At 52.5% G+C, this 15,049-nt stretch overlaps 2 protein-coding genes across 2 annotated transcripts; one reads left to right on the forward strand and one right to left on the reverse strand.

Moving 5' to 3' along the window:
* Window positions 1-4,403: 4,403 nt before the first annotated feature.
* Window positions 4,404-5,101, forward strand: ColSpa_12023 (low-affinity potassium transport protein; the record flags this gene model as incomplete). Its single annotated transcript, XM_049278235.1, has 2 exons — window positions 4,404-4,640; window positions 4,829-5,101. The coding sequence occupies 2 exons, from the start codon at window positions 4,404-4,406 to the stop codon at window positions 5,099-5,101; spliced, it is 510 nt and encodes a 169-aa protein (XP_049134192.1).
* Window positions 5,102-7,656: 2,555 nt separating this feature from the next.
* ColSpa_12024 (pogo transposable element with ZNF domain) lies at window positions 7,657-9,309 on the reverse strand (the record flags this gene model as incomplete). Its single annotated transcript, XM_049278236.1, has 1 exon — window positions 7,657-9,309. One exon carries the CDS (start codon window positions 9,307-9,309, stop codon window positions 7,657-7,659), a length of 1,653 nt encoding a protein of 550 aa, XP_049134193.1.
* Between the last annotated feature and the right edge of the window lie 5,740 nt (window positions 9,310-15,049).

The following is a 15,049-nucleotide window of genomic DNA, read 5'->3' on the forward strand; positions in this document are numbered from 1 at the left end:
CTTGTAGCAGGAGACCTTAACGCTCATCACTACTCCTGGGAGCCCGGATCGAGGAACAGGAATAGGGGGGACGACATAGCAGACTGGGCAGATAGCCACGGCTTGTCTTTCATAGGCGAGACAGGGACTGCAACCCATGCCCAAGGTCATGTACTCGACCTTACCTTCTCGAACATCCCCCTGGCACACGCAGTGATCAGCCCACACCTGCACCCAGGGGCCGATCATCAAGCAATTGTCTCAACAATCCCGCTTCACAAGCAACGACAACAACAGACAGATCAACCACGGTCACTATCAGTCCCAGACTCGGCCCTACCCCGGTTCAGAGACCTGATCAGAGCAGGAGCCTCGGTCTTACCCACTCTCCAGGACGAACCTACCCCTGCCGAGTTGGACACCCAAGCTGGGAGAATAGCCGACCTTCTCTCCACGGCTGTCCAGGCTGTAGGGAAGAAACGAGGAAAGCATGGGAAGGGGGCCCCTTGGTGGACAGAGGAGTGCGCAGTAGCCCACCGATCGTACCGCGAGGCCTGCTGCCGGCAAGCCCAAGAGCTAGAGCAGACCCTACGCCTTCTTACCCCACGCCTTGCTATCCTCGAAGAGCAGAAGGTCTTCTTGAGGACAGTCAGGAAAGCGAAACGGGCCTACTGGGCTGATAAGATCGAAGGAGTTTCCTCGGACCAAGATCTCTACAAGATTATGGGCTGGCGAAAGGCTAGCCTAGGGGTCAAATCACCCCCTTTGATAGTGGAGGGTCAGACGATCGACGACACTCAGGGTAAGGCCCAGGCACTCCGAAGAGCCCTCCTAGAGAGGTTCAGTGCACAGGATGACTTGCCAGGAGACCCGTTCGACGTCCCTACGGTCTCTCGACGACGGATACCTTGGCATGATGCCATCAGTAGAGAAGAGCTGAGAGAGGCTACTCTGACAAAGACCACGACCCCTGGCATCGACGGGATCACAACACGGCTGCTTCAGGCCTGCTGGGACCTTGTATCTGAGCCTGTCAGACAACTGTTCCAAGCCTGCATACAGACGGGCTACTTCCCCCAGCCTTTCCGCAGAGCGGAGGTCGCTATGATCCAGAAAGCGGGGAAAACAGACTTCTCAAAAGCCGGATCCTGGCGGCCAATAGCCCTACTATCTTGTCTTGGGAAAGGGCTCGAGAGGCTGATAGCCAGAAGAATGTCCTACCTTACTATCTTAGAAGGGGTGACCAGCCCACAACAAATAGGGGCTCTACTTGGCAGGTCAGCGGTCGACCTAACCACCTGCCTTGCTCACGACATCGAGATGGCCCTTGACAAAGGGCTCACAGCGACATTGGTAACGATGGACGTCCAAGGTGCCTTTGATTCTGTCCTTCGGAACCGTCTGATTGTCCGGCTACGACAACAAGGCTGGCCTCACAGCCTGACCAGGCTGATATTCCACTTTGCTTCGAACCGAACTGCCAGAGTCAGGCTGGAGGACGCAACAACAGAGGACTTCCCGCTGGCTTGCGGGCTGCCCCAGGGCTCCCCGCTGTCCCCTATTCTCTTCCTTCTTTACATCGCAGACATCTTAGCAGAAGATCCGAGGCTCCGGTTCGGGTACGCAGACGACATCGGCCTTCTGGCCATGGGCCCCTCCCTTGAGAGTAATGCTGCGATCCTCGGCCAGGAGATCACACGCATCCTCGACTGGGGAGCTGAGAACAAGGTCGCTTTCGACCACAACAAGTCCGAAGCTATCCACTTCACAAGAAAACACAAGCAACAAAGAGACCTGCCAGGGATCAAGGCGGGAGAACTGGAAATTCAAGCATCCATTGTGCCTATCCGCTGGTTAGGGGTTTGGTTCGACAAGAGGCTCTCCTTCCGACACCATGTTGAAACGAAGCTGGCTGCGGCAAAGAAGGCGGCCCAACATCTTAGACACCTGACAAACACAAAAGGCGGGCTCCCGGCCGCTGCTGTACGTAAGGCTGTGATCTCCTGCGTCCTGCCAATCGCCCTCTACGGGGCCGAGACCTGGTATGGAGGCATGACCAAGCCAGCCTCTGGCAGAACCACCGATACCGGCCGCAACCTTATCCCCCAGACAGGCTCAGTCAGTACAGGCCAGAAGAGCCTTGCGCGTAAGGTTGAAAGCGTCATCACGAAAGCGGCAAGGGCTATCCTGCCGGCCTGGAAAACAACTCCGACACGCAGCCTCCTTAGGGACGCTGGACTACCACCAAGCAAGGTGGCTCTGGAAGCAGTCCGCCTCCGCTTCGCAGCACGTCTAAAGAAGGTTGACCTACAACACCCTCTTGTCGCGAGGCTCTCCCAACGAGGGCGACAGCAGACGAGGCTCCAACGGACTGCAGACCTTGCACCGAAATGCCCGAGACCCGCACTCATCCAACCGCAGTACCTCCCAGGCTCACAGGACCTGATAGTCCTGCAGAGTAAGAAAGAGGCAGCCAAAGCCTTCCAGGCCTGGCTAAAGACCGTACCAGACAGCCACATGGTTGTCTTTTCAGATGGCTCCAAAGCGACGAACGGAGCCACAGGATATGGGTTCGTTATCTACCGCAGCAACAGGCGCGTGGCCCAGGGCTGCGGCCGACTCGGTCTAGCAGAGGTGTTCGACGCCGAGGCTGAAGGGGCGAGGATAGGACTCCGGCGGGCCCTCTTAACCTCCCAAGGCCAGCCGATACACATCTGCATCGACAACACCAGTGTCATCCAAGGAATACGGGGCGAGGCACCAGACTCCTCGCAAGCAGCGGTGCTCGAGATCCAAGCTGCTGCTAGGATATACAACATCCACACCCACTGGGCGCCAGGGCACCAGGGGATTAAGGGCAACGAAGAGGCGGACCGGCTAGCCAGGGAGGGCACAGCGCTGCCGGTCCCTCTAGGCCAACTGGCTACGCTCTCCGGGATCAAACGGCTTGGTAGAGAGAGATTGCGAAACCAGTACAGACAGTGGTGGGGTAAAGAGGCGACAGAACGGTACACCCAGCTTGGACTGAGGCTACACTTCTCCTGCCCTCCCGAACTCGCCCTACCACGGAGCACCCTCCACCACCTTTTAGCGGCCCGGTCGGGTCATGGGGACTTTGAACACTATCACCGACGCTTTAACCACACCGAGGCCTTGTTAACCTGCTCCTGCGGGGAGGCAAAGGAGGTAGATCATCTGGTCTACTGCTCAGCGACCCTGGCGAGGAGGCAGCAGTGGCCCACCCTCTACCCAACTGGTCCGCTCGACCCCATAGGACCTATGGGATCCCTGGAACGATACTTCAAGGGACTAATGACTGACCCAAAAGGCTTTGAGGCCTTCCTGCGCGTGACACACTTTTTCCGGAAGATCTGTCCACGCTACTAGGGAACGGGCTCCGGCACGGGACCTGGACAGCCAACTTAAGCCCTGAAGGGAAATAGACGGGAAGCAATGAAACTGGGGAACCAGCGGGAACCAGGGACAGATAGAACGCATAGTAGCCATCAGGCAGGATTTGGAGGACGAAAGGGAGGGCGATGTATGAAGTACGTAGTCCTAGCCCACGGCTCTCCACGCCACATACCCTTCGGGAGGTCTGCGACAAGGGTTCCACCCTTGCCGCCATGGCGTTAAATACAACAACAACAACAACAACAACAACAACATGTCGCTCACTAACGAGAGTTCTTCAAAGGCCAACACTGCAGCATCGCTCATGCCTTGACATGCAGGCTATTTTATCGGACTTCACTTGTTGAGCGTCATATGCTTGCTGCCGTGGATTCATAATGCACCAGCCAAATACGCCGACTGGCTAGTTGATCCCGATGTCGGAAAGACTTGGTGGTACGTGACGTTGTTCTTGCGGTCGCCCTCGTGTGCAACTGATGTTCAGCAGTGGCACGACGTGAACCTTATCACTGATTTGGGATATATCTAGGGCCGTGTATACTGCGCAAACCATGGCCAACAATCTTGGCTTTACCCTTACACCAGATTCAATGGCAACCTTCAAGGACGCTACTTGGCCAATGCTGGTCATGACCTTTATGGCTTTTGCCGGTAATACGTGTTATCCGGTCTTCCTACGACTCTGCATCTGGATTACGTCGAGTATGGTACCGAAACAGTCCCAAGCAAAGGAAACACTGCAATTCCTCCTTGACCACCCGCGGAGATGCTACACGCTCCTCTTTCCTAGCTATCCAACCTGGATTCTGTTTAGTATCGTATTTATACTGAATTTTGTTGGTACTCTACTTATTATTGTGCTAGATCTTACTAACCTGGCTGTTACGGATCTTATTATAGGACCCTGTATCCTGTCGGCATTGTTCCAAGCCGCATCCGCTCGTCATATAGGTACCTCTACGTTGGATCTTGCAGAGGTTCATCCTGCGGTCCAGTTCAGCCTACTCACAATGATGTATATAGCGGTGTTCCTGATTGCCATTAGTGTCTGTGCTTCTAACACGTACGAGGAGCGGGCATTGGGCATCTGGGCGCCTGATGCTACCAGTCTAGATGAGAACGACGGCGTGTCATACGTCACGGACCACATGCGGAATCAGCTCAGCTTTGATCTCTGGTATATCTTTCTTGGAACCTTTCTTGTCTGCATTGCCGAAGCGCGGCGTATTACAGATCTCAGTGAACCGGTGAGTTTATGCTTAGAACACCTGTCTTGTATGGTGCCTCTTTACCAGGGTTGTATGCGAACTAACGGCGTTTTCAGTCTTTTTCCGTATTTCCTGTGTTGTTCGAAGTCACATCAGCTTAGTTCGTACAACCGTACTCACGGGGCTCAACAGTTTGAGGGCCTTTGCAGAATTAAACTGACAAGCAGTCCAGCGGCAATGTTGGGCTATCACTCGGTGGCCCTCTTGGCAACACGTCCATGTCCGGACATTACTCTGTTTTCAGCAAGGTGGTTATCTGTCTAATGATGATCCGGGGCCGCCACCGCGGGCTTCCCTACGCCTTGGACCGTGCCATTACTCTGCCCACGAGAGACGATGATGACACCCAAAATGAAAAGATGACAAGACCCTTTCGATTCGATAGTCCACCCCCAGTTAGGGCGATGGTAGCCCTGGCTAAGGCACATACAGCTTCCTGACATCGTCCGTAAGCTTCTCTTTCCGAGTCCATTCCCGCCTTGCTCGAATACACATCTAGCAAGTACCCCATGTTCCCCGTATCAAATCTGTCGCTGATTTAGCTACAAGTATAGGCCTCATGACGGCTTTGCGACTGTCTAGCAAGTATCCCGCCACCCCCTGGACTAGCGCTGTATCGCTGATCCCGCTGCGTAGTGACTGCGAAGCCGCAGTAGTCCACCCGGCCGGATATCCGCAGGTGTTACCTTGGCTTAGGTTTCGAAATCATATCATACTTGATATTTGCCGGCTTCGTAGATCTTTTTCTTTCGTCGTCGTCGTCGTCGTCGTCGTTGTTGTTGTTGTTGTTGTTGTTGTTGTTGTACTTAACGCCATGGCGGCAAGGGTGGGACCCATGCCGCAGACCTCCCGAGGGGTATGTAGCGTGGAGGGCCGCAAACTAGGGCTACATACTCTACAGTACATTACCGTTCTTTTCGTCCTCCCAATTCTACCTGGCGGCTACTATGCATTCTATCTGTCCCTGGTTCCCGCTGGTTCCCCAGATTCATTGCTTCCTGACTAGTCCCTTGAATGGTTAAGTTGGCTGTCTAGGTCCCGTGCCGGAGCCCGACTCCTAGTAGCGTTGGCAGGTCTTCCAGAAGAAATCTGTCACACGGAAAAAGGCCTCAAAACCTTTTAGGTCAGTCATTAGTCCCTTGAAGTAACGCGCAAGGGATCCAATAGATCCTATGGGGTCAAGCGCGCCAGGAGGGTGGAGGGTAGGCTACTGTTGCCTCCTCGCTAAGGTTGCTCGACAGTAGATATATGATCTACTTCCTTTGCCTCCCCGCAAGAGCAGGTTAGCAGGGCATCAGTGCGGTTGAAGCGTTGATGATAATGTTCAAAGTCCCCGTGACCCGATCGGGCCGCTAAGAGGTGATGGAGGGTAGTGCGTGGTAAGGTTAGTTCAGGAGGGCAGGAGAAGTGTACCCTAAGCCTAAGCTGGGCGTAGCGTTCTGTTGCCTTCTTGTCCTACTAACCGTCTGTACTGGCTTTGTAATCGCTCTCTACCAAGCCGTCTGATCCCTGACAAGGTCGCCAGTTGGCCTAGAGGGACTGACAACGCTGTGCCCTCCTTGGCTAGCCGGTCCGCCTCTTCGTTGCCTTTTATCCCCTGGTGCCCTGGCGCCTAGTGGGTGTAGATGTCGTATATCCTAGCAGCCGCTTGAATCTCGATCATCGCTGCTTGCGAGGAGTCCGGAGCCTCACCTTGTATCCCTTGGATGACACTGGTGTTGTTGATGCAGATGTGTATGGGCTGGCCTTGCGAGGTTAGGAGAGCTCGCTGGAGACCTGCTCTCGCCCCTTCAGCCTCAGCATCAAACACCTCTGTAGACTGAGTCGGCCGCAGCCCTGGGCCCCGCGCCTGTTGCTGCAGTAGATGACAAATCTGTATCCTGTCGCTCTGTTCGTCGCTCTGGAGCCATCTGAAAAGACAACCATGTGGCTGTCTGGTACAGTTCTAAGCCAGGCCTGGAACGCTTTGGCTGCTTCTTTCTTAGTCTGCAGGACTATCAGGTCTTGTGAGCCTGGGAGGTACTGCGATTGGATGAGTGCTGGTCTCGGGCATTTTGGTGCAAGGTCTTCAGTCCGTTGGAGCTTCGTCTGCTGCCGCCCTCGTTGGGAGAGCCTCGGGACAAGAGGGTGTTGTAGATCAACCTTTTTTAGGCGTGCTGCGAAGCGTAGGCGGATTCCTTCCAGAGCCAGCTTGCTTGGTGGTAGTCCAGCATCCCTAAGGAGGCTGCGTGTCGGAGTTGTCTTCCAGGCCGGTAGGATCGCCCTTGCCGCTGTCGTGATGACGCTTCCAACCTTACGCGCAAGGCTCTTCTGGCCTGTACTGACTGAGCCTGTCTGGGGGGAAAGATTGCGGCCGGTATTGGTGGCTCTGCCAGGGGCTGGCTTGGTCATGCCCCCATACCAGATCTCGGCCCCGTAGAGGGCGATTGGCAGGACGCAGGAAATCACAGCCTTACGCACAGCGGCGGCCGGGAGCCCGCCTTTTGTGTTTGTCAGGTGTTTAAGATGTTGAGCCGCCTTCTTCGCCGCAGCCAGCTTCGTGTCGACATGATGTCGGAAGGAGAGCTTCTTATCGAACCAAACCCCTAACCAGCGGATAGGCACATTGGATGCTTCTATTTCCAGCTCTCCCGCCTTGATCCCTGGCAGGTCTCTTGATTGCTTGTGTTTTCTTGTGAAGTGGATAGCTTCGGACTTGTTGTGGTCGAAAGAGACCTTGTTCTCAGCTCCCCAGTCGAGGATACAGTGGATGTTGCTGACTAATGAGAGACCCGTGAGTGTACGGACCCGTGAACCTATTGGGAGCCCTGGATAAAGATGAAATCAGGCCACGTTGGCAGTACCGTATATACTCGGTCAAGTCGCCTTCCACTTTTTCTTGCGGTAACGCAAAGTGGTAAGGTGGCTGCTGAATAAGGGATAGTGTACTGGCAGAATCAAGGATCAGTCAGCATCCGAGTCAGGGGGTCCAAGGGATCAGAAACGTCAATTATACCTAGAGGTCCCAGGGCCAAGTAGGCCGCTGGACGTCTTCGGCTGTAGATATGTACTCTGTATTGTCCCCAGCAGCATGTACGTCAAGGATTTCTGGGTCTAAAAGCATCTCTTGTTTGACGTACTTATCGCAATCAAAGGTATCCCATCCATCCCATAGAATAGTCTCAATTGGCGTATCCTTCACCTTGATCTTAGCTATATCGCTGCCATCTGGGTGGCCAGATATCCCACATTGGATAAAGGATTGCTGGACCATCTGGGCAGCCTTGTCAGCAGCCAGCCGGCTGGCTGCTGCTGCCACTGTATGGGTAACCATAATACGCTTCATTGACGTCGTCCAGACAAGTGGCTGGCCAGCTGCCTGGGCCAGCTGCTCTGCGTTATAGACGTAGTTGTCTGTTGCTTCAGAAAGCCACTGCTTAAAGGGCTTATTAACGGCAGTATCAAGAGGTTGAAGAAGGGAGGTTGTGCCGGGCGGTATAAGGCTGGGCGTGATGTGGTTAGTGCGAAGTCGAGATAGGATAGATGGGGTCTTGTGGAAGGTGGCAACGTCCATAACCAACAGATACTCTTGCCCAGCTGTCAAAGGGAGGAACTCTTCAGTTATCCACCTATCAAGCAGATACTCGTTGTTATAGGCAGTATCGTTGAATTCGACAGTAATCTGGCTGCTATACTTACTGCCTTCGTTGCCCTCGATCTGACCGCCTTGACTGCTGGGCTTGCCGTGAAAGATAAGCTTAGGCAGGATACGTTGGATACCATCAGCAAAGATATAGAGGATAAGGGCGGCCTGGCGCTTGCTCCAGCCGCTGCGATCGGTCTTGCCAGCAACGGTACGGGCGCCCTTGTCAGCCCACGTTGACCCATCGAGATACTCGAAGGGTATAGGGGTCTCGACAAAGTTGATAATGCGATGGGTTGGAAATCGAAGGCCAGTTGATAGGTCAAGAGGCAGCTGGGCCAGTGCCGGCTGACTAACTCGCCGGTTAAAGTGAAGGAACTGGGTAACAATAACAAGATAGTCAGCAGGCAGCTTTGAGGCCTGCTTTGTGAGCCGACGATGGGAAATATTCCAGCGGCTGCGGAAACCGCTAAACCAACCAACAGAGAAGCGGAAGGTAGATAGGCCAGGGTATCTGCTGGCAAAAAGGGCTCTTGCCGTACGTCTGAACCAACCAGTAGTAACAACCCTAGATTCGTCACGTTGCTGGCGAAATTGGGTATAGAGGTCAGTCTCTAGATCGGGCCAGCTGGGCTGGCTGCTGTTGCTGCTGGCAGCTGGGTTGTTGACGATAGTATCTCGTCGCTGGTACCAGCCTCGAATTGTTGTGCGAGGGATCTTGAAATAACTGGCTGCCTCGTCAAAGGTTGGGCGGCGTAGGCCGTTGGCAGGGTCAAGAGGGGTATCGCCAGTGCGTTGACGGGTAACAGGCCAAGGCTCAATTGGGTATCGGTGGTGCTCAAGGTACATCAGTACAGCAACTTGCTTGCGTTGGCGATAGGATCGCTGCGATCTCTGGGCTGCTGTTGCTGCAGCGTAACTTCGCTTAGTAATTGGGGTAGCCGTCTTGCCGCGAGGCTTCTTTTGCGGCGGCGTAACTGGCAAGGTATTGCGATCGATATCGCCCAGCGGCTGGCGGTTGGGCATCGTCAAAGTAGGTAAGTTGCGATAGTTGAAGTGGGTGTATCCTAGAGGTTGTGGTGGCTGTGGAGGTTGGAGGCAACAACGATGATGCTGGCTGGCGCTGGCTGACCGCCTTCGAAAATAGGCCTAGTTGGCTGCCGGGCTGCTAGCTAATTTGGGCTAGCGCAAGAAAAAGTGGAAGGCGACTTGACCGAGTATATACGGTATCACGTTCGTTACCTCCTTAGGTCAATTTACACAAATATTGCCTCGCTGGCTTGACAACTTACCTGGTCATGTGGGGCGCCGCAATTCATTGTGGACGTGTTCGCGTTCCGGGCAGCTATCCCATGCGAGTGCGAGTGGACTACAGTACATACACCCCAATAATAGCACCCACAATTTCCCCTCATGCTAAGAGTACATCGTCAGTACGTTATCTCGCCTCTTCCTTTTTCCTTCGCTTGCTGCCCACCACCTCAATTACAAATCTACGAGATGTTGAACCATCACCGGCTTCGCGACGGCCTCAAGTGACTCTGATGAGAGTGTGCACTCTTGTATAAACGTCGCGGTACTTCCCCAAGACCTTAGTGAAGCCTGTACTACCAATCTTCTTCTACGTGCGTTGCTTGTAATAATACCTCTCAAGGTAGAGTGGCGTTGGGTGCAGTCTCAGGCAATGCAAGGCGGAGGAAACAGACGAGGTCACGCTGTCTGCAGTGTAATGTTGTTCTGTGTAACTCCCGAGTTTGTTAGTACAGACAGATATTACCAGCAGAATCTCTAGTATCAGCTTGTACTCCGTAACTGTTTGATTTGATTGGGTCAAAGTTCCTTGGCAAAGGCTGTGAGTGTTCAATTCTCCGCTTGTAAAGTAAAACCGAAGCACTGCAGTCCACTCGCACTTGATGGGATAGATCTCCTGCAGGCCCAGCAGATCACTCTAAGCGCTACAACCACGCTTATCCCATTCATTATGCCACTGCTGACCATACTGAAGATCTGTCACTGTCTGCAAGATCCACTGCCGGCTCATCCTGCGATTCTCACAGCTGAGACCGAAAGACAACCTTTGGCGCTGGTGCAATTACGCGCTACTAAGAGCTTTATGGCTTTTGGGAGTAGGCATCCCAGCAAGCACTCAGAAATTTTCATGCAATAGCACATCGCCTGTCCGTCGGACCCACAACCAGCTCTAACAGAAGCCATTTTTGGCCCGTCCTCTTAGCCACACATCAAGGATCTTGCTTGCTGAGTCACGTTCCCTGTTTCCAAGATCCAAGTCTGGCTCTTTTGGAAAGCCATTTCTCACTTTTTGATTCCGGCTTTGGGGATCGATCTTCCCAGCCACGCGACTAGGATCTCGCCTCGTTGCACAGAAATAGATGCCGAGACCTAAAGATCCAGTTCCAATGTCGCCACAACAATGAGGCAGGTGCCGGTTCTGGCTTTTGGTGGAGGTTCTCCCCAGCCATGCAACAGGGGTCCTCCTTGTCCCACTACCTCCCCTGTCTATACGCTTCCATCTGACTCTTGCCAGGAGCTGGTTCCGGCTGGTCTTCCCAGCCACGCGGCAAAGAGCTTTCTTGCTCTACCATGTGTTCTATCTGCACAATCCATGTTCAGCTCCTTGAGGAGCAGGTTCTGACCTTTTATGGAAAACGTTCTCAACCATCCAACAACGACTCTTACTGCTTCACTATATCCCTGGTTGCAGAACCCATTTCTAGATCCCAGTTGTTGTATTGGAAAGCCGTGACCCAAAAATCCACTTTCGACGCCGCTGCAATTCCATCTTGAGAGTCCATTATTTAGAATTCACTATCCCGGCCACACAGCGAGCATCTTGCTCCGCAGTGTTACCTGTCCGCTTAACCCTGTTCCGGCTCCTAGCCTTCGTTATCCTAGGTCGAGCTCCGGTATTCTGGTTCTGGGAAGAGTGGTTGGAAGTGGTCCCGGAAACCCCGTGTTAAAGAGCCGTAGCCTCGTGGGGCCAGACGGTAGCTTCGTCACACCGCTCTCCAGCCTACATTCTTTGGTACAAGTTACGGCAAAGTCTTCCGGAAGGATTTTGACCATCATAGTGCTCCGCACGGAACACCCGGAGGCTCCGGAATCATCATAACTAATTGAAGACATAGTAACATGTAGTAAAATGTTAGTTTTGGTGGTGTCGACAGGTAAAAATAAAATAAAAAATGGGGGAAATATTGTTACGTCAGGTATCTCTCTAATTGCGGGATAGAATTAGGCCGGAACCGGAATTATTATGGATCTTGAAAAATAGAATGAGTCTACTGTACACTTGATGGGATAGATGACGTCGTTTAAATGCGGGGGTGGTTCAAAAGGGGTGTTGGAGTTAGGGGGTAGATATGATGAATCAGTGTTGTGCGGGGTGACGGATAAGGGAGGTGGACAGATGAGGAATGTCTGACGTCATGCTGTGGAAGGCTGTTGGAACAGACAGCACTTGCATGGCCGCACGCGGCAGGTCAATGAGGGAATTGGGGATTACCGTTCGGGCTTTAGGCAAGGACGCTTAGGCCCATCCTCGCTGGCCTTGTACGAAGACGTGGCCAGAAACTGCACGCACACCGTTGGATCTCAGGAAGATCATCAACCACTTAGAGAATAAAGTCTTTGGTCAACCCCACGCGTAATCGCCCAACAATGGCTTTACTTTCTTTGGTTGCCGGAGAGTGGGTCGGTGGTTTACCGTAAAGTCGCGGTGTCTGTAGAGTTTGTAGAGTTTGTTGGAGTCGAAGCCATCATTGAATGTTAGAGAGCAGAGCAAATAGTTGTTGTCGCCTTGTCAGAGGCAGGTTCTACCAGGTACTTATTCCGCTGATCTTCAGTGTTTGTTGCTTACCCTTTTGCCTAGCCGAAACCTTCTCCAACTATTTACACAGTCCACACAGGAAGAGTAAGCAGGGCCTAATGATCCCCTTGCATGCCTGCGGTGGGCACGCGGGGACCCTCAGGCCACTTACCAAATCCGCCATCTACGCCATCCCCGGGTCGGGGGCCCTTGACATGCATGATCAGCCACCGGCTTCCGTTAGTGGAAGAGGGTATGCAGGATGTACAAAGAGCGACCGGCGCGTTATGCTATCTCTCGACGCTCTGCCAACTGTCGGCATGTGTTGCAAGGGTCCAAAGCACCGAGTAAGCCCTTTGGCCGCTTGAAGGATCGCTAGCTTACCTTGGTTGTCATGGCTGTGCCTGTCTTGTCTGCCAATCAACGACCCCTACTTGGTTTCCTAAAGCCGTAGCAGTGTCCGTCCGTACCCGTACGTGTACTCGGTAGCATGGCAACGATTGATCATAGCTCTGCTCAGCCAGCAGCTCCAGCTTAATTATGGAGCCACAACGACCACGCCAGTCCGCACTGATACATCATAGAGTAAGAAGTGGAAAGTGCATCCATTGTATGGAATTGAAAGCTCCGGGACCATGTGGCGGCCGTATTGTTGTCGTCATTCTGCGCCACCAGTTTTTCCTGCAGTGAGTCCGTATCCCCCGAATATCACGCCGTGGCACTGGGCCATATCCTACATACTCGTGCAATGCTCCCGAATATTGGGGAGTCGCGAGCATAGCACGAGTAAATTAGGTGCAGGTATTTGGACTCCTGTTTTAAGCCCACATGAACCAGCCAACAAACGCTAACGGTCGCGCGCCCCAGCAAAATTTCGACTAGGGCGATCTTGCCCTGTAAAGACGCTGACAAAGCATCCAACATCGAACATGCCCTCCGCAAAAACATCTCTCACCCTGCAGCCCCCTTGCCGCTAAAACGGCTAGTTCAGGCTCAACTGGTTTAACTTAAGCACCATTGTTACTGTATTCAAATTTATCAGTACTTATCACTTGGGAGGAATGACCAGGAAAGAAATTGTGATAATCCTATTTCTAAGATGCCAGTGTTTCTTTCTCGCAGTTGATGATATTTGCAACTTCAGAAAGAAACCCTGATGACCATATAACACGAAATCAAGAAACAAATGACAGGTGTGGCTTTGTTTGCCCTAGCCGACCCACTCAATAACAACACATGCACCCAGTAAGACATCAGTATTCCTCGCGGTGGATTTGGACCAAGACTTCACTACTGTCCAGTGGCAATGAGTAATTTATGCTGGTTGGATTCTAGTTCCATCCCCCTTATCCTCACTCAAGTCTAGCGTTTCCGCGGAGTGTGTCAGCTCATGTCTTACCCAATGGCCCCATTCTGGCTTTTCGGCTGATAAATGGTGTCATGGTTGGGTAATCAGGAGTAAAAGTCTTTCAGTTGTCTCGGCCCTAGTTCCGTCCCACAAGACTGGAACGTTGCGGGGCTTAACGTCAAGACGCCCGGCGCTTCCGGCTATTGACCTACGTGTTCCGCCAAAGATGGTCCAGGCTCGGTAATGGGCTGGGGCAGCTCTGTATCAGGCCAGCGAGGCAATTTTGCATATGTTGGCCTTAGGAGATGAAACGAATGTGATGCTGTCAATGTGGCGACGTGTTATCCCATCGGGTGCGGACTCACTTCATTTTGCCATTCTCCAGTATTTTTCCAAATATTGTTGTTTTTCAATTTTTCTATTGGATGAAGCTATCTCGGCAACGAACCTGACTGGCATTCTCCGCATCTTGGCAAAAATGGCGAGAGTCCGCATCCGATGGGATTTCTATCCAGCTTTGGCTTAGTAATGCATCAATAAGGATAAACCTTATATCTACCTGACATTTTGTTCATCGGTCATCCTCTCGTTAAGATAGCTTTCTTTGACGGTCGCTGTCTCTTGGCCTTGGTCCACTTGCCACTTACTAGTTAAGGTGAACACCGATTTAAATTCACTTTGCTAAGCATCTACGGAACCTACAAGATAGTATCTATGTACACTGAATGCCTTGGCAGAATGGTGTTCGACATCGTGTTATATTATATCTATGTAGTCAGTCCGTTCCTGATATAATTCTCAGTAACCTGTGCAACAATAGAGGCACCTGGCTAACTGTACCACCGTTTCCCAGACTTGTTGGGAAAAAAGCTCCTTAAAATTGATCCGTAGACTAGTTAGTATCGCGCTGTGGCCGCTTGTACGGAAGAAGACAAGGTCCAAGGCACTCCCTGGTGGCGCAAGCGAACGAAGAGCCCATGACCTTTAAGTTTCGTCGCCATTGTTCTGATCTGTTTTCGTCAATGCTCTGTTCTGCCCAGCGACTATCACAAAAGGAGGGCACTAAATGTATTCCTTTGCGATTTCATATAACTAACACTCTGTCATCTTCAAGTTTCTCTTTCATTCTTGGTGAATAAAAACAAGTTCTACCTGTAGATTCACAATGTCACCGGCAATGCATGTGTTTCTAAGCGGTCTGTTTCTGGTAGCCGCCGGCACCACAGCTGCGACGGCTAGCCCGAGTCTGAGAGCGATCTCACCAACTGTCCTCATCGCAAGGACTCCAGAGTGCTCAGTAGGCACATTTTCTACGATTTCCATGCTTCTTTCCCTATCGACGGAGGCCCACCACTACCCGATTGAGCCGACATTGCAATAACTAATAGCTCCTATTTGTTCGGTAGATGCCATGTCTTCTCAAGGCACTCCAAGCAGGAAGATGCGCGAATGGCCCAATAGCAGACTGCGTCTGCACGGATATGACCCTACAATCCTATGCATCGACATGCGTGCAGATGTCTTGCGACTTTAGCGAACAAATCGGTACGACCTGGCAGCTGCTTGATTCCTCTTGATTTTTCCACCCAACA

This window comes from Colletotrichum spaethianum (assembly GCF_022836535.1).
Source record: "Colletotrichum spaethianum MAFF 239500 DNA, contig55, whole genome shotgun sequence".
NCBI classification, from domain to species: Eukaryota; Fungi; Ascomycota; class Sordariomycetes; order Glomerellales; family Glomerellaceae; genus Colletotrichum; species Colletotrichum spaethianum.